This window comes from Diaphorina citri, unplaced genomic scaffold (assembly GCF_000475195.1).
Source record: "Diaphorina citri unplaced genomic scaffold, Diaci psyllid genome assembly version 1.1 scaffold150, whole genome shotgun sequence".
Taxonomy (NCBI): domain Eukaryota; kingdom Metazoa; phylum Arthropoda; class Insecta; order Hemiptera; family Psyllidae; genus Diaphorina; species Diaphorina citri.
Window position 1 is genome coordinate 214,912 of NW_007377587.1, and position 17,606 is coordinate 232,517.

At 37.7% G+C, this 17,606-nt stretch overlaps 3 protein-coding genes across 4 annotated transcripts in view; 1 reads left to right on the forward strand and 2 right to left on the reverse strand.

The window, feature by feature from the left end:
• The window catches only part of LOC103505103, a 30,158-nt gene that overhangs the window by 6,878 nt on the left and 5,674 nt on the right, over positions 1-17,606 (reverse strand). The window lies entirely within an intron of this gene.
• On the forward strand, positions 2,715-7,555 carry LOC103505098 (facilitated trehalose transporter Tret1-2 homolog). Of its 2 annotated transcripts, XM_008469406.3 has the most exons (2): positions 2,715-2,800; positions 4,289-7,555. In XM_008469406.3, exon 2 carries the CDS (start codon positions 4,348-4,350, stop codon positions 6,085-6,087), a length of 1,740 nt encoding a protein of 579 aa, XP_008467628.1. In that variant the 5' UTR covers positions 2,715-2,800; positions 4,289-4,347; the 3' UTR covers positions 6,088-7,555. The 2 variants fall into 2 exon arrangements, with proteins under 2 accessions (XP_008467628.1, XP_026676281.1); XM_026820480.1 differs by lacking the exon at positions 2,715-2,800 and having other exon boundaries at positions 4,206-7,555.
• Positions 11,050-15,455, reverse strand: LOC103505104 (TOG array regulator of axonemal microtubules protein 1-like). Its single transcript, XM_026820481.1, has 4 exons — positions 15,087-15,455; positions 12,877-13,029; positions 12,515-12,690; positions 11,050-11,257 (listed from the first exon to the last, which is right to left on the reverse strand). Exons 2-4 carry the CDS (start codon positions 12,955-12,957, stop codon positions 11,065-11,067), a joined length of 450 nt encoding a protein of 149 aa, XP_026676282.1. The 5' UTR covers positions 12,958-13,029; positions 15,087-15,455; the 3' UTR covers positions 11,050-11,064.

Here is a 17,606-nt window from a genome sequence, read left to right on the forward strand (position 1 = left end):
GATGGGATAATGTTCGTTCTCGGAACGGCTGGCTTTCTCCTATCCTGTCTTCCTTCTCTCTTCGATTTCTCTAGCAGTCACAGTTCCCTCTGTCAAACCTCTTTAAAAAAAAACTTGATATTTGCATTCGCTTAAAAAAGTACAGTTACGGAGGCTGGCTTTCTCCTATCCTGTCTTCCTTCTCTCTTCGATTTCGGGACGATAAGACCATAGCAGTTACAGTTCCCATCGTAGGCTTTCTCCTATCCTGTCTTCCTTCTCTCTTCGATTTCGGGACGATAACTAGCAGTTACAGTTCCCTCTGCTTTCTTCCACCTGGCTTCCTTCTCTCTTCGATTTCGGGACGATAAGACCATAGCAGTTACAGTTCCCTCTGTCAAACCTCTTTAAAATGGTTCGATTCCCGCCCGGGGCGGATTTTATCCTGATGGGATAATGTTCGTTCTCGGAACGGCTGGCTTTCTCCTATCCCTCTCTTCCTTCTCTCTTCGATTTCGGGACGATAAGACCATAGCAGTTACAGTTCCCTCTGTTAAACCTCTTTAAAAAAATTCCTTCTCTCTTGATTTCGGGACGATTATACCCCTCCCCTCTCCGCCCTAGTTGCTCTCTTTCTCTCTCTCTCCTTCTGTCCTATTATTTTTGTAAACAAATTTTTAGTGTCAACAATTTTTCCGACATTTAAAATGCAAACGTTTCGGGGAACGGTTTTCTTGTCTTCTTCCTTTTCTTAAAACAAATTGTGGGAGGGAGATGAAAAAAGAGACAGAGAGAGAGATGGGGAGGGAGAGGGAGTGAGAGAACATTATTTATTTTAATTAAAAAGAAGCTACGACTAGAGAGAGATGAAAGGAGGACAAGAACTTGGAACATCAACAAGATATTTCTCACTCTTTTTCTCCTTCTGTTTTTTTCTTCTTCGTTTTCTTCTTCTTCTTCTTTTTTCTTACACCTTTCCGCTCTAAGCTCTTCGTCTATTCATCCCTTGGCTCTCTCTCTCTCACTCTCCTTCTACATACATATCTCTTCTCTCTTTTTCTCTCACTGTCTCGTTCCTCCTATTTTGCTCTCTCTTTACCCATTTCCCTTCTCTCTTCTTTTGTCTTCCTCTCTCCTCCAAACTTTCCTGTATCTACATTTCTCTCTCTCTCTTTCTCTTCAATCTCTCTCTCTCTCTCTTTCTCTTCAATCTCACACTCTCTCTATTTCTTTTCAATCTCTCTCTCTCTATTTCTTTTCAATCTCTCTCTCTCTCTCTCTTTCTCTTCAATCTCTCTCTCTCTCTTTCTCTTCAATCTCACACTCTCTCTCTATTTCTTTTCAATCTCTCTCTCTAGGACCATAGTAGTTACAGTTCCCTCTGTCAAACCTCTTAAAAAAAAAAGAAAAAAAAGACCTAGCTACTAGCATCCTGTCAACAAATTTCTAGGACATCGGGAAGTGCCTCATAATTTAAATGAGTGAATCAGTTAGTCCGACGTAAAATAAGCGATTTTCAAGGCCTTGTTTCTACCCTTTCCGTTAAAGCTAGAATTTCACAGGCATAATAAGCAAGTATATGGTCCAAATTTCATCAAAATTGGTTTAAAATTAACCGAGTTATGATGGCGAAATATTTCGTGTAATGTACACTGGCTTGCTGAGGCCGGAACTTGGCCTAGCGCACTGCCTTGATGCGCCTATATTAATAAAGTGGCGCTCAGAAACTTTGCCATTTTCTTTTGGTTACTGATGCGCGGGATGTTCACCTTGCCTTGAGGGATTAAACTATAGATCAGGTGAGACGTGAAACTATTATGAATAGTGGAAATATTAAATCTTTCCTATTTCCAGTCTTCTTACTACTACATAATAATTGGAACCAGAAAAACCTCTTGAATTGGTAAAGAGTGTTTGATAAGATTAGGGGAAAGATGACAAAACTTTGTGTTAATCACATTCATCTATTTGTAAACATTTGTTATTTGTCAACAAAAGTACATACACATATCAGAAAGAGGTGTTCAATAGAGCAGTTGTGCTTACTTTGGTGAGGTTTTAAAGTCAAAGAACAGGAAAAATGAGGAACAACGGAATTTTTCTTTTTCTTCTACGACTTCTAGATTCCGAGATAAATCGATTTAAAAAAATACCGGTAAACCTTAAACTTTGACGTCACGGCTTAAGCTCCCGTACACGATGACGTCACATCAACTGTCTCAAGCAAAGCTCCCTTGTGTTTGTGCGCATGCATTTCTGCGCAATTAATGTGTTTGTCGCATACGTTTCTGCACATTTCGTAAACTTTAACGTCACGACTTCTTTGAACTTTTTCATTAGAATGGCAAATAAAAATTGATTTTTTTTTTTGAAGTTACTAGTTTCATCCTGTTTTTTGGGTATCGGGTCCGATGTTCGACGATTTTTCGTTTCTGCGCATGACACACATTATGGGGTTTTGGACACGGGGATCGGAGTTACAATGTTTTGGCTTGAACATTGGGATTTTTTTTTCGTAATTTTCGTATTACGATGATGAAATTAGTTAGGACAAGACAAAACATTGAACAAAATAAAAGGTATGATTACTTGAGCGTCCGCTAGGTTCGCTTGGGTTATCGTATTTTGGTTTTCGCACGCTTTGCTAAATCTAAAAACATGATGTAAACAAGATGGCGCCAACATGGGTTGCGTTATCGGGATCAAGAAGCGATGCGAAATCTCTCTATTATGAGAAGGATGCGAAATCTCTCTACTTATTCGGATTTTGACCTCAGATCTCAGAGCACGGCAGTGTGCCAGGCCATGTTCCAGTAAGCAAGTAAGCATTTGGATTTTTCACAACCTTTTACATACGTAGGAATCGACCTTTTGTTTATAATTTTTACCCACCTAAATGCAACTGTTTCATTAAAGAATTAAACTATTAGCATGATGGGACTTGTTCTGAGCTGCCCATAAGTATCGGTCTGATTTTGATCCAAATTTAACTTAACAATCGGTTAGGAGTGAAAGGACAATAAAGTAGTTGCGTTTAAATTGGTATTAATTAGTTTACTTGATTGTATAATTTTATATTTATGTACCTACTCAAACATGCTGAGTTCTGAGTTTGTCAGAGAGTGTTTAATGTGTCTTACATACATAGATAAATAGGTGCATATCCGATTTTCAACAGGGGCGGAGTTATTCAGGAGTTTTTGTTCTTGGACGTTTATCATACCTTGTCTTTTTAAAACGCTTGTATCTTTTAGATCAATCAAGATAATAAAACTGATTGCATCATTGAAAAGAAAACAAAATTTGCTATAAGATAGGTTCCACACATTTGGAAACTCCGCTTGCAAGGTAGACGCGCTACCAACCAAGCTAACTAGGCTGGCTACTGATAAGTAGATATGTATCTATGAGTCAATTATTGGTCATTACAATTTATTGATTAATCTTGTGTGGTAAACAAGAATTAAAAAGATCGACTTTATCAAAAGGAACGTAAGCGAGTTGAATGAACTTCGGGTTCCCTAATAATTTCATGGATGTCTGTCTTTGCAAAAAAAAAAAAGTGATAAAATTAATGACAGAAGGACATTGATTAGTTATTTACCAAGTTGTTCGAATTTGCCAGTTCGTATGGATCTTTTTAGTCAGACGTCATCATGTACATTTTGACAAAATTTTGAGGTTAGGTGCTAGTGAATTTTGGTTTATTGTTTACGCTTTATGACGTGTATTTTCAAATGAAAATTTTCATGAACTTAAAGCCATAGATGTAGAAGAATAGATGTACGCAACTCACCATGCCCTGCATTGATTATATCTGAGGCAACTTGCTGATGGGTCACGTGACCGCCGCCATATTTGAACGTGGCTCAAATATGAAGTTTTTATATGTTTCCTAACCCTATATCAGGAGTTTCCAACTTCCATGTGTATGCGGGCCACATGCTATACTGGGAGGTACTTCGCGGGCCACATATATATTTTGTACATAGGGGAGCATTGTAGGAATCCCCCCCCCCTAACAACTTTTCAGAAATGCAGTCCGATCGAATTTTGAGCGCCGCAGGCGAAATTTTTCAAAAAGTATTCTCCCAATTGTAGCTGAACACTAATCCCAAAGAGCTTCGCGGGCCACATGTGGCCCGCGGGCCGCTAGTTGGGAACCCCTGCCCTATACTAAGACCAACCCTATACTAAGGGCTAACAAAGCAAACATAGATGTCAGAATGTAGGGAAGGTGAAATATGTATCTTCAGGTGCTGATGAATTTTCTCACAATGTGACATGTTTATTATTATTATTGTTTCAGTTAACATCTGTTCAGTGGCGTATGGCATATTTCTGGGATGGCCTTCCGTGGTGCAGCCTATGCTTCAATCAGACAAGCCACCTGTGGGATCCCAACCATTCTCCAACAACGTCATATCCTGGTTGGGAGCTCTTCCATTCATTAGCTCTATGCTAGGCAATTTATTCTGGGGTCGCGTGGCAGATAAGTTCGGTCGTAAGGTAACGGGTTACGTTTCCATCATGCCCAATATCACATGTTATGTACTCATGTTAAGTACAGACAACCAAACAGTATTCATGGTAGCCAGATTCCTGGGAGGATTTACTAACTCTGCCGTGGCTTCCAATACACCCATGTACATTGGAGAAATTTCCGAGCTTCATCTCCGAGGCAAGCTAGCAAGCTTGTATATGTTGTTCGCAAACATAGGAGTCCTGTTTGTTTATGTGTTGGGCTCGTTTGTTACTTTCCACACACTCAATCGACTATGCCTGGGAGTATCAGTGCTGTACCTAGTTTTATTTTTCTTCTTGCCAGAGTCTCCAGTGTGTTTACTCAAAATGAACAAAACTGATAAAGCACGAAAGTGTGTGATTTGGTACCGAGGAGAGGATGAGGAGTATGTTAATGCAGAACTCAAGAGGTTTAACGATAGCTTTGTGAGAGCCAAGAAGTTTTCTTTGAAACATTTGCTGAAAAAAACCACACTGAAAGGAATTATTATCGGGCTCGGATTACAGGCTGGCATCCAGTTGTCAGGTATTAGCATCGTCCTCACATACACGGTATACATATTCAAACAATCTGGCAGTCAACTTTCCCCTAATATGTGCACTATTATAGTGGGAGGTCTGGAATTAATCGGCTCTATTTTTTCTTCAACATTTATAGAAATGGCAGGACGCAAGAAAATCTTATGTGCTACATACTTTGTAATGATGATTGCTCTATGTGCTCTGGGTACTTGCTTCTACCTACAATCCATGCATCTCGATATCAACCTTGGATACATTCCTCTCATATCTTTGTCATCCTATATGCTAGCTTATCCATTCGGAGCAGGCACCATACCCTACGTCATGTATTCTGAACTATTTGCCTCCGAAGTGAAGAATATCGCTTTGTCTTTCATCATACTGTGGAATAATTTCCTAGCATTTTGTACAGTTAAAGTATTTCCAACCATATTCATGGAAATCTTACACCTCTATGGATGCTTCTGGTTCTTTTCATTTTGTACGCTAATGGCTATGATCTTCGTAATTTTTGTTGTACCCGAAACTAAAGATCGGTCATTGTTGACAGTTTTACAGAAATTAAATGGAGGCAAACCGTTGAAAGAGAAATCAGATCCTTCACTTCACACAGCAGAAAATGGACCCCATATAGAAAACCCTGAACTAACGTCACCAGTAAAAGTAAATGGCGTAGTGAAATTTCAAGAGGATGAAAAGGTCAAGGAAAATGGAGACACAAGTATCTCGGTTGAGAATTCAAAAACTTTGAAGACATCTGAAAACTCAACAGTTGAAAAGCCAGAAGATGTAGAACCAATTAAAAGGGTGCAAGTTTTGGAATCAACGGAAAATCCAGCTCAAAAGGTACAATTTAAAAATGATGAGACTCTCACGAAGTCTCTCAAAACGCCAGAAAAGTCGAGCACTTTGGAGACTTCCATAGCCACAGGATCAACAGAAAATTTCACCCCAAAGGTAGCATTTAAAAATGATGAGACTCTCAAAACGGCAGAAGAGTCGAGCACTTTAGAGACTTCTATATCCACAGGCGATCAACAGAAAATTTCACCCCAAAGGTAGCATTTAAAAATGATGAGAATCTCACAAAACCCCTCAAAACGGCAGAAGAGTCGAGCACTTTGGAGACTTCAATATCCACAGGCGATCAAACGGAGTCTAGGGGAAGAAAAAATGGTAAAATCTGACCTAGGGCAAACTAGTCATTGCCTTGAGAAGTATTTGACCACGTTGAAGCTGGTGAAAACCAATGGACACGTGAGATAAGACTGATAGGTCAATGAGGCTGTTGAAATACTTAACTATGTGATATCTACGGTAATAACTTTGTAACAATCGGAAACTCACCCCTCCAGCTATTAAAAACACAAAACGTTGCTTCACCATTATCTCGTAAAGCATGAGAGATTGAAAAAAGTACAAGAGTTGATCCCTATTAATGTGGAGTGAATACATCTATTAGTATATTTATTTTTGAAATTTCTTAAAGCCGCTTTGTCATGATTTAGTAGTTTACCTCTATGTTTTGTACAACCTACTGTTTACCTACTTGAGTGTGAATAAAAACAAGAAATTCATCACGGCTTGCAAATCTCTAAAAGAATAGCTATGTAAATGTATAACCCTGCATATCATATAAATAATTATGTTTTGCAATTGCTGGCATCATCAGTGAAAAAAAGTATTATCTGAGGAGGAAAAAATAAATTGAAGTAACCTTTATTCCCTTTACCGAAACATTTTGATTCAGAACAAGAGTAGCTTATTGTTCTAAAAAAATATAGTGCCTGATGAACAAGGCGTGATTATTGAGGAGATAAGATGGAGATAAGATTTATCTTAATGACCCAAGTGGGTACCGACAAGTACTAATAGGTAACAACCTATCAACAGATTATTTGACAAGTATAAAGGACTCCGTGTCAACAGCACATAGCGTTTGGACACATTTTGTATCAAAACTCAATAAAATTTTTGTATAATTTCATAAATAAATATACTAAATACTCGTGGTGTATTGACCCCATATTGATGATCTTGGGTGACTTGTATAGCCAATGGTCTCGTGGTCTTCCTCACTTGAGGGCGTAGATTTTGGAGCTTAAAATTATTTTGGGCTCGCGTGTAGGGTTTTTCTCTTGTAATTTTGTCCGGACCACTGGAATCACTGAGCCTTTATAAAGCAGAGAAGATCTTCACAGTTCAAAATGTTGTCGATCTCATTGTTCACTGTTCACACGTGTTATGCAAATATTTCCGACAGTAATGTAAATGAACGTGTTCGCACTTATCGAAGGTTTTATTTCTCATAAAATATTTGATAAGAGGAACACCTCCTGTTGATATCGCACAAATCGCACAATAAATACCGACATCATTGAATGAGTGCATAACTTAAATTCTAAGTAGGTGCAAAATTTGTATGTAAGTAGGTACATTTGATTAAAACATTTATCTTGTTTAAGCATTAATGGTGTTTACAAAATTGTAAAATAAAATGTACAGAATTACTTTTGTTTTGCTTAGTCCATATGTATATCTATTCTATTATGGGACTGGTTGCTCCTCTCCCAAGAGAGTATGCAATTAACACTGCGACCTCTGTAGATCTATTGTGACCAGTAAGAACCACTAGTTTGATATATAGGTCGACCAGGTTTCGATAAGTCCTTCTATGGGGACAGACAGACAGACAGACGACACCGGTCAACCACTAGTTTGATATATAGGTCGACCAGGTTTCGATAAGTCCTTCTATGGGGACAGACAGACAGACAGACGACACCGAAGCGAATACAATAATAGCCCGTCCCTTATACCTTTTTATTACTATCGTAATAATAAAGGAAGGACGGGCTAAAAATCCCCGAAAAATCATTTTTTTTGTTCTCTGGACAAAATTTGCACCACCACTTTCGTGTTCCTGGTAAAAAGACCTTTAATTTGATATACAGGGTGTCCCAGAATTTATGCTTAAAGTGTTTTTCTCGAAGCTTGTTTGAAATTTCAAAAAACCCGTAACTTTTTGATTTTTAATGCTGATATTTTTATACGTTCTTACAAGATTTATACGTTCAAAATAGCAAGATTTGATATATCACACACGTACATTTGAAAAATATGTATGATTCGCGGATTTCGCGAACACCGTGCTATCGCAAACAGTGAAATATTGGACCAAAATGAAATAATAATGAAACCATAAAATTTGGGAGCAAAAAACACTCCGATTTGATGGGTCACACTTGTACTTTTGAGGCATTTTTGTGATCCGCGGTTTCCGAATTCCGTGAAAACCGTGAACCGCAAAACATTCGAGTGAGTACCTAGTCGATTGTACTTTAAATTTAATGTAGAAAACGAAGATGTAATAAAAAATAGGGGTTCTTATTTAAAAATCCAAAGTTGGCAACCATTTCGCGGACTTATTTCGCGCATTGCGATATTGCCAAAATATCCGCATTAAAAATCAAAAAGTTACGGGTTTTCTGTTTTTCGAAATTTCAAACAGGCTCCGAGAAAACAATTTAAGCATAAATTCTGGGACACCCTGTATAGGTCGACCAGGTTTGGATAAGTACCTAATTCTATGGGAACAGACAGACTGACAGACGACACCGAAGCAAATACAATAGCCCGTCCACTATACCTTTTTAGCTAAATCCCCTTTAGGGGTGAGCTATTCATTTCTATCGAAAGTCTCAACTTTGGATCGGGGTGTGTTTTTTGGGTCACTAGGAAGCTATTCGCTATGAAAACTCATTTTGATATATATATATATTAGTGGTTGATATAGTATATGTATATCTAACTTGAAAAATCAAAAGTCGGTACTTATTTCTAGTCTCATATCAAAATTATATGAAAGCCATTGTAACTGTGATTGAACAGATTATCGTCACCAATGTACAGTGCATTCATAAAGTCCCCCCCGTTCTCCCTTTATTCCCAATATAATGTTTAAATCACCCATCCATTTATTGGCCTTTCTCGGCGTAGCTTAACACAGGTGACGCTAAAACCGGTCTTGAATTATCGACTGAAGTGTTACCTAACTTTCTCGCTTTGAGTTCATAGGTCGTCGCGACAAATTTCAAGATCAGAGCTCATTTGTGTGAGAAAATGTGAAAAAAAAAAACAAGCAGGGCCCGTCCCTCCGGGAATTTTTTAGTCCGTTGTTTATTCGATCGTGGTTAAAGAAAATCAGTACTTATGTACTTGCTACCTAATTTGTTTAATATTCAGTTTATTATCATTGATTTGATTTTTGATTTTACTTTCATGTAATGATTTAAAATCAAGACTAGAGCCCGTTCTACCCTTATTCCTTTAAGTCACCCATCCATTTATTGGCCTTGCTCGGCATAGCTTAACATAGATGACGCTAAAACCGGTCTTAAATTAACGACTGAAGTGTTATCTACAACCTTCTCGCTTTGAGTTCATAGCAAATTTCAAGATCAGAGCTCATTTGTGTGAAAAAAATCCCCCAAAAAACATTTTTTTCTGGTTCTTTGGGTTTATGGTTCTCTGGAGAAATTTGCACCACCACTTTCGTCTTTCGTGTTCCTGGTAAAAAGACATTTAATCTTAATATCTTATTAAATAAATCTAGAGAAGTTCTCTGTGCAGAGCTATTGTTTTTCCTAACCTCGCTAGTCGCAGTAACCTCGCTGGATGCTCCAAAGTCCAATCAGAATGGAGAAAAATGCCGGACACGGACACCTAGGTAGAGTCTCTTTAAAACGGGCGAGTTTGAATACTCATTGCATAGTCGAATCGGTTAGGGGTCGCAGCGGTAGTCGCGGTGATGACGTCATTCATTAAACGATTAACCTCGCAATGAGACCAATGAGTATTAAAACTGTTGCGGTTGATCATAACCAACGCGACCGTATTACTTTCTATTTTTTTAATTATTTTCTACACGTTCGGCCATGCCTTTTCTACAAGTTTGGCCTATCGGGTTTCCGGAGCGAAGGGACGGAATTCAGCTAGTTTTCCCATAAGACCCCATGTTAAAATAATAGTGCATAGGTACGTTAGTACTTGTACTAATAAAATCAACCTAATATGCTTTGCCAGCGGCCGAAGGCCGCATTTAAATATCACAATATCCTATAAAAAAAAAAAATAGCGGCCAAAGACCGCATTATATTTATTTTTTAACTCAGCGTACATCACTGGCCTTGCCATGCGGCTGAAGGCCGCATTTATTCCTCACAATATATTATAAAAAAACAGCGGCCGAAGGCCACAATATATTTATTTTTTAACTCAGCGCACAACACTGGCCCAGCCAAGCGGCCGAAGGCCGCATTTATGCTTGAAAACAGATCTATTACCAAGAGCAGGCAGCGGCCGAAGGCCGCAATATGTTTAATCTTTACAATAGGATCATAGCTAGCTCTGCCAGCGGCCGATGGCCGTATTATATTTATATTTTTACTAAGCTTACATAGCCAGCTTTTCCAGCGGCCGGAGGCCGCATTGCCTTTTATGTATTAACGAAATGAAGTACACTGGCCTTGCCGAAGGCCGCATTTATGATTAACCCCAGATCTATTACCGCGACCGAAGGCCGCAATATATTTATTATTTACAAGCATAAAATAGCTAGCTTTGCCAGCGGCCGGAGGCCGATCAGATAAACACATATGAATTTATGGGCATGAATAAATAACACTTTTTTTTGCCCCGTTGCAAAATTATCAAAGATCACATCATGGTAGGTACCCATAACTTCAACTTTTATACGAAATATCCAACCACACCGTGGATTTAGCTCTACTAACGGTGATGCGTTAGAATTTTTATTACTATAATAAAGGAAGGACGGGCTGAAAAGTGTTCTCATTCATGTTTTGTGTTTTAAATATAGGTATATTTAGTATCGTCATGTTTGAATTTTTTCGTAGTCAGGTACCTACGTATCTACGTAATGTACATATTAAAAACTCGAGCAATGTACACATACACATTAGACTTTTCTGAATCCAAGTTTAAGTTACCAACCAACATATTATCCCATTTCAAATTTCAACGAAAAACCATAACCGCCCAAGAAAACGTACCGTTTGATGTAGGTGGAAATCTAGGCGAGTACAAGATGAGACCTTCAGGAGATACACTGGGTAGCTGACGTTTACCTAGGCGTGACTGTAATGCTGAGTTGAACTTGTATGCCGCCTCATTGCTTAGTACATCAGCCTCACTTAACTTCAGCTGGGACCTGGAAATAAGGGACTCATAGTACATTTTCATTTTGCAAGTATTGGTAGGGTAATATCAATTCCATCATAATACATCAATCCCAAGTAACTCTACCTATTTGGTAGATATACGTAAGTTAGAATGATTTTGGAATGCAATTACTCATACTCCACTCTTTTATTAGGTACTAGTGGTTGACCCGTCCTTTGTACGGGACCACACACACACATCACCCACACTACACACCCATCACACACACCACACCCATCACACACACACCACACCCATCACACACGGTCGCGCTACATCACCCACACTACACACCCATCACACACACCACACCCATCACACACACACCACACCCATCACACACGGTCGCGCTACGAGCTCCCTGACATGTCCCACAGTGCAGCATAATAGGCATAACTTTGAACCGACGCCATTTTGAATCAGGATGGAATGTGAAAATTTCAAGTAGCCTATGTCACCCGGAGTACTTTTCTTAACAACCACAAAAAATTTCATCAAAATCGGTCGAGCCGTTTTTGCGTGAAAAGAGGACAACCAAAGGTCTATTTAGCGTGGCAGACAGACATACAAACACACATACAGACAGACAGAATTTTTTCTAATGTGATTTTTGGAATCGTGGATGCATAAGGAGTAAGAATAACTAAAAATTTCACGATTCTAAGCAATGTACAGACAAATCTACAATTTTATTTATATAGATATGTAGGTATAATATATTATGTAGCTCAATTTACATTCTTAATTTTGTCTAAAGAGGATTAGTATACGAACATTGGTGATCGTAAACTTGAGAATCACAACTGTAGATTTTCTCAGAATACATTTTATGGCAGACAGACATACAAACACACATACAGACAGACAGAATTTTTTCTAATGTGATTTTTGGAATCGTGGATGCATAAGGAGTAAGAATAACTAAAAATTTCACGATTCTAAGCAATGTACAGACAAAGCTACAATTTTATTTATATAGATTAAGAAATTAGAACTGGAAAGCATTGTTTAGTAACTTTCCGAGTAAAACCTACTCATAATAGAATTACGTAGAGTTAAAAGAAAAAAAAAAGAAATTAGAACTGGAAAGCATTGTTTAGTAACTTTCCGAGTAAAACCTACTCATAATAGAATTACGTAGAGTTAAAAGAAAAAAAATCGCTTGGCTTGGGGGTAGGGCCCAGAGCAACTTTTACCCATTTTTTAAGATTTTCAACATTACTTGATCAAGATCATACCAAGTTACCTGGGAAAAAACTGTGCCAGTACAGCAAATGTGTCCAGTAAAGATTGGCGAACTCTCTTCTTAGACTCGGACGGAGCATATTGCAGTAGGAGAGTGACCAAACCTGCTATGTTGAATTCTGTACTGGGGAATGTTAGTAAAGCGTACATCACACACAACAGCGTGCTTTCTCTCATCTGAAATAGGAGAAGAAAAAAAATATGAAGGTAGATTCATATTGCTCAAGTGTGCACAGCAGTAAGTTCTACTGTACAATCATTTGTTCAAATTATCAGATTGTAGATGATGAATTTCATTGCCACTATTAGGACTCGAAGTTGTGCCGTCTTAAATTAAGCAACTACCGAAAAGCGTTTTCTAACCTTGGAGCTTTTGGAAAAGAAACATCTCTCGGTGAAGAGGATATTGATGATCGGGGCTGGATGTAACTTCCTCATAAGCATTTTCAAACACTCCACGGCTTCTAACTTGGTGGCCACAAAACCAGCAGTAATCTGACGACAAATGATTGGTACCTGAACCAAACAGAAAAGATTTCATGAATTCTGTTATTGACCGAACGTAGTGAGTGACCTTCAAATGAAGTTTGACCTGGCGTTCAATTCAATTCATTTAATTTTTTACTAGTGTTTGTACGGGATCAGCGCGGCGTAAGAGGCATGACTTTGAAGCTATTTTGAATCAGGATGGAATGTGACACCTGCCTCGGTAGCGTAGTGGTCAAGACGCTCGCCTGGTAAACAGGAGGGCAAGGGTTCGATCCCAGCCGAGGCATGGAATTTTATTCTCATTTATTTGAGATTTTGACCACATAATAATGGAGCTCTAAGGGTTAGGACTTAGGTGGTAGAAAACGCCCCCGGCGTTAACCTCGCCTAGTGGTTACCTTCCTCTCGAGTCTATTATTATTATTATTATTATTATTATTATTATTATTATTATTATTATTATTATTATTATCATTATCATTATCATTATCATTATCATTATCAATATAATTATCATTATCATTATCATTATCATTATCAATATAATTATCATTATCATTATGCGTGAAAAGAGGACAACCAAAGGTTTATTTAGCGTAACAGACGTACATACACACACACATACATACAGCCAGACAAACAGACAGAAATTTTTCTAATGTGATTTTTGGAATCGTGGATGCATAAGGAGTAAGAATAACTAAAAATTTCACGATTCTAAGCAATGTCAGACAAATCTACAACTTTATTTATATAGATACATATGGCAGCGAAAGTTTGTCACTCGATAACTCAAGAACGGTTATATATTTTTCAACCAAAGTTGGTACACTGGTAGACCTTGGGTCAGAATAGAACTGTACAGCTTTTGGGCCAAATTGATCGAGCGAAGCGCGAGTTTTCACTATTGAAGGTCGGGCAGTCGATTTGGTTTTTGGCTTATATCTCCGGAACGGTTTGTTCGATCTCAATGAAATATGAATATGTAAAACAATATTTTACACCTTCCTATAAATTTTCATGAAATTTGATTATTCGGTTTTCCTGATATTTAGGAAAAATCGATTTTCGAAAATGAAAAACCGAAAAAAGTCGTTCTCAGATCGTTTTTGGAACGCAAGTTAGGAGTTGAAAATATGCCAAAAATTCGTCCCTAAAAGAGGTCTATATTTCAAATTAATCGATATAACGGTTCCCGAGATATATCGATTTATATGAAAAAAGTCGAAATATTATAAAATCGATTAATCGTGTGTAAATATCGATGTGTTTCTCCGATTGGTGTCAAACACTATATGATAGATAGCTTTTGTTTATACCTATAACATATCCAAATTTGAATGAAATCGCTTCTGCGGTTTAGAAAATATTTCAAAATAATCGAGATCGATAAATCGAAAAAAATATCGATTTTTCGTTATTATCTCCAAAACGGTACAAGATATCGAAAAAATTGTCAAATAGACTCTAAAGACATTTGAAATTCCTCAAAATTTCAATTATTTCATGTTTAATCTTGTTTAGAAATTTTATAATATAAAATCAAAATCCATTCACTCATTCACATTTCATATTCACACACTGATCGCTCTATCTCCTGAACCACAACACCTAGAAAGCTGAAATTTGGTAGGAATATTCCTTTTATGGGCTAGGTGTGCAATAAGAAAGGATTTTGCGAAAATCTAAACCGATCCTGAGATATGATCAATTTTTGATCGCTAAAATCACAATAAGAAATACACAGGAAGCAGAGAACGGCAGAGAAATGTTCCGCTCTTGACCAACATTTTGAGTTTCGTTTATGTTTTTAGTTTGATAACTATGCAGCTAATAGGGACTTTTCCACAAAGAGAACAACAAAAGGCCTCTATGCATAACAAACAGACTCTGATAATTCATCTTCATATTGGTTAAATATTAAATCTGATGGTTACTAGGCAATTGCCTAGTGTGCCCAGTGGTAAATCCGACCCTGAAAGTAAATAAGATCTTGCTATATTGATAGATTCTGACGTGACTTTGTGAAGATTCATCTTGAAAAGAAGAACTCAGGTAGCTTTTATAAGATCATTAAATATTACCAAATGGACTAGCAGTTCTAGAAGTACGGTCGAAGGCAAACTCTGACATAAAACACGGACACATTTCAACGATGACGTCACAATCTGACTGTTGTCTTTTCTTTCCAACAAACCGTCCAGAATTTGTTTGAGTAAAGTTCCTCCGCCGTGATGTCCATAACGAGTAGTTGCTATACACAGCGTCACTTCAGGTTGATGTAGCGACAGGTAGAGCCGATCCAAACCTCGCGCGTAGCTATGAATGTTGTTCTGGGAAATGATAATAATGAGAATGGTTTATTTAATGTAACTTCAAAAATATCTTCCTTTTGTTCCTATATAGAGTATATAGTATATAAGTACCAATTTGAACTTATAAGTACCATTTTGTTCCTATACAAAAAAGTAAATAAATAGAATACAGTGCCTACCTACGGAAGGTAATAATAATAATAATTATTTCAACTTCAATGTTTATTTATTAGTGAATATACAACCCCCAAAAAACACTTCGTGTTAAACAAGCGGGGCCCGTCCCTCCGGGAATTTTTCGATCTTGGTTAAAGAAAATCAGTATTTATGTACCTACCTATTTTATTTGATATTCAGGGGGGGGGGTAATGGCTAAATTTGAGCTTAAAAAGGGGTATTTGTCTAAAAAAGGTTGGGAACCACTGTTCTATGGGGACAGACAGACGACACCGAAGCAAATACAATAGCCCGTCCACTATACCTTTTTTTTATTACTATCGTAATAATAAAGGAAGGACGGGCTAAAAAGGGAAAATTAGTGACTTAGTATGTACTTGGTATGTGTAATATGGCCTTTTAGTACAATATACTCCCCTTCCCTGCAGAATCACTAGTGATACTTGTGATTTATTTTAGTTTGTTCAGAAATGATTCATAAATATGAAAAGGAAAAGGAGATCTTGGTTTCTAGACAGAATTTTCCCGCTTTTGATGAAGGAGAAGAAATCATTGAGACCCTCAATGAGGAAAAAATGAACAATTGGATGAGTAAGTAGCTCTTGAAAATTTCTTTTGTCTAGCTCTTTCATTTTAGCTTATTATTACGGCTGATTATTGACCGAATGAAGTGAAGGTCTACGTTTTAACTCGACCATTTTGCATTTAGTTTGTATGTTTGTTTGTTCCGCTATAACTCGCTATATTATCGCCTGCTCCGATTTTGATGAAATTTGGTACACTTCTTAAAGACATCAATGCACGTCGTAAGTTCAAATTTGGGGTCCCGGAATGGAGCGGGGCCGATTTTTGGTCTGAACGTTTCAAAGTCCAATAGGTGACTCGCCATCATAAACCCTCTTGTATTAAATAAATAAATAAATAAACCTTTATTTGGTGGTCATTATAGGCACAATACATACTTGAAAATTTATAAAAACATAATCTTATACCTACAGGGTGTTAAAAAAAAGTTGCCACTCCTGAAAACTCAAGAACCGTTTGGAATTCGGAAAAATCCTAAAACACGTATTTCTTTATTTCCAAGGGGAACCTATTTTTAGGAGATTTCAATCTTTTGACACTATCAGGGGCGGCCCCCGGGTAATTCAATTTTAAAATCTTAAATAGGAACCCCCTACTTGTGATGCATTCATATATTAAAGATAATTTATGATAAAACGTGGTTCTTTGGTATAAGTTAGAGCTCAATCCGACAACCAGGGCCGGAGTTATTACCTATTCAAAATTTCATTTTTCCATGTTCTCTCGCCAATAGGGGAAGCACCGAAAATGGGAAATTCATATTGATTAGTGATTTGTGCTTCAAATAGGCCCCACTAATGGTTCATATTGAAATTCAGATCCAAAAATGAAATTTAAACTTTCAGCCCTGATTGCATCCGGGGCTCAAAATGGATGTTTTAAAATTTCATTTTTGGGACTGAATTTCAATATGAATCATTAGTGGGACCTATTTGAAGCACCTGAGTGAGGTCTACAGTTTACCTCTCGATGCAATAGTTAAAACAAGGATGTCCCTATGCAAAAGTTTTGTAGTGTTATCATGGCTGTTAATTTAAATAAAATTAAATGTTTTGTGCGGGTTCGATTCCCGCCCGGGGCGGATTTTATCCTGCTGGGATAATATTTGTTCTCGGAACGGCTGGCTTTCTCCTATCCTGTCTTCCTTCTCTCTTCGATTTCGGGACGATAAGACCATAGCAGCGACCGACTGACAGACACCGAAGCGAATACAATAGTCCGGCCCCTATACTTTTTTTTAGTCCGTCCTTCCTTTATTATTACAATAGTAATAACAAGCTGGGTCCGTCCCTCCGGGAATTTTTTAGCCCGTAGTTTATTCGATCGTGATTAGAAAAAATCAGTACCTATGTACCTACCTAATTTGTTTAATATTCAGTTTATTATTATTTTTGATTTGATTTTTCGATTTTACTGTCAGCTCCCATGGCGTAGTGGTTTCTGCACTCGCCTTGCACGCGGGAGACCCGGGTTCGATTCCCGGCGGGGTCAAGAAATTTGTATCATGCAGATAATTGATTCCGTGAC

Bases quoted from the DNA above. Each gene is read 5' to 3' on its own strand.
- LOC103505104 (XM_026820481.1), bottom strand. From the start codon at position 12,957: ATGCTTATGAGGAAGTTACATCCAGCCCCGATCATCAATATCCTCTTC. The intron at 12,691-12,876 runs GTTAGAAAACGC...CTCCTATTTCAG, and splicing joins TCTTTTCCAAAAGCTCCAAG to ATGAGAGAAAGCACGCTGTT. The intron at 11,258-12,514 runs GTAACTTGGTAT...CCTTATTTCCAG, and splicing joins CTGGCACAGTTTTTTCCCAG to GTCCCAGCTGAAGTTAAGTG.
- LOC103505098 (XM_026820480.1), top strand. From the start codon at position 4,264: ATGTTTATTATTATTATTGTTTCAGTTAACATCTGTTCAGTGGCGTAT.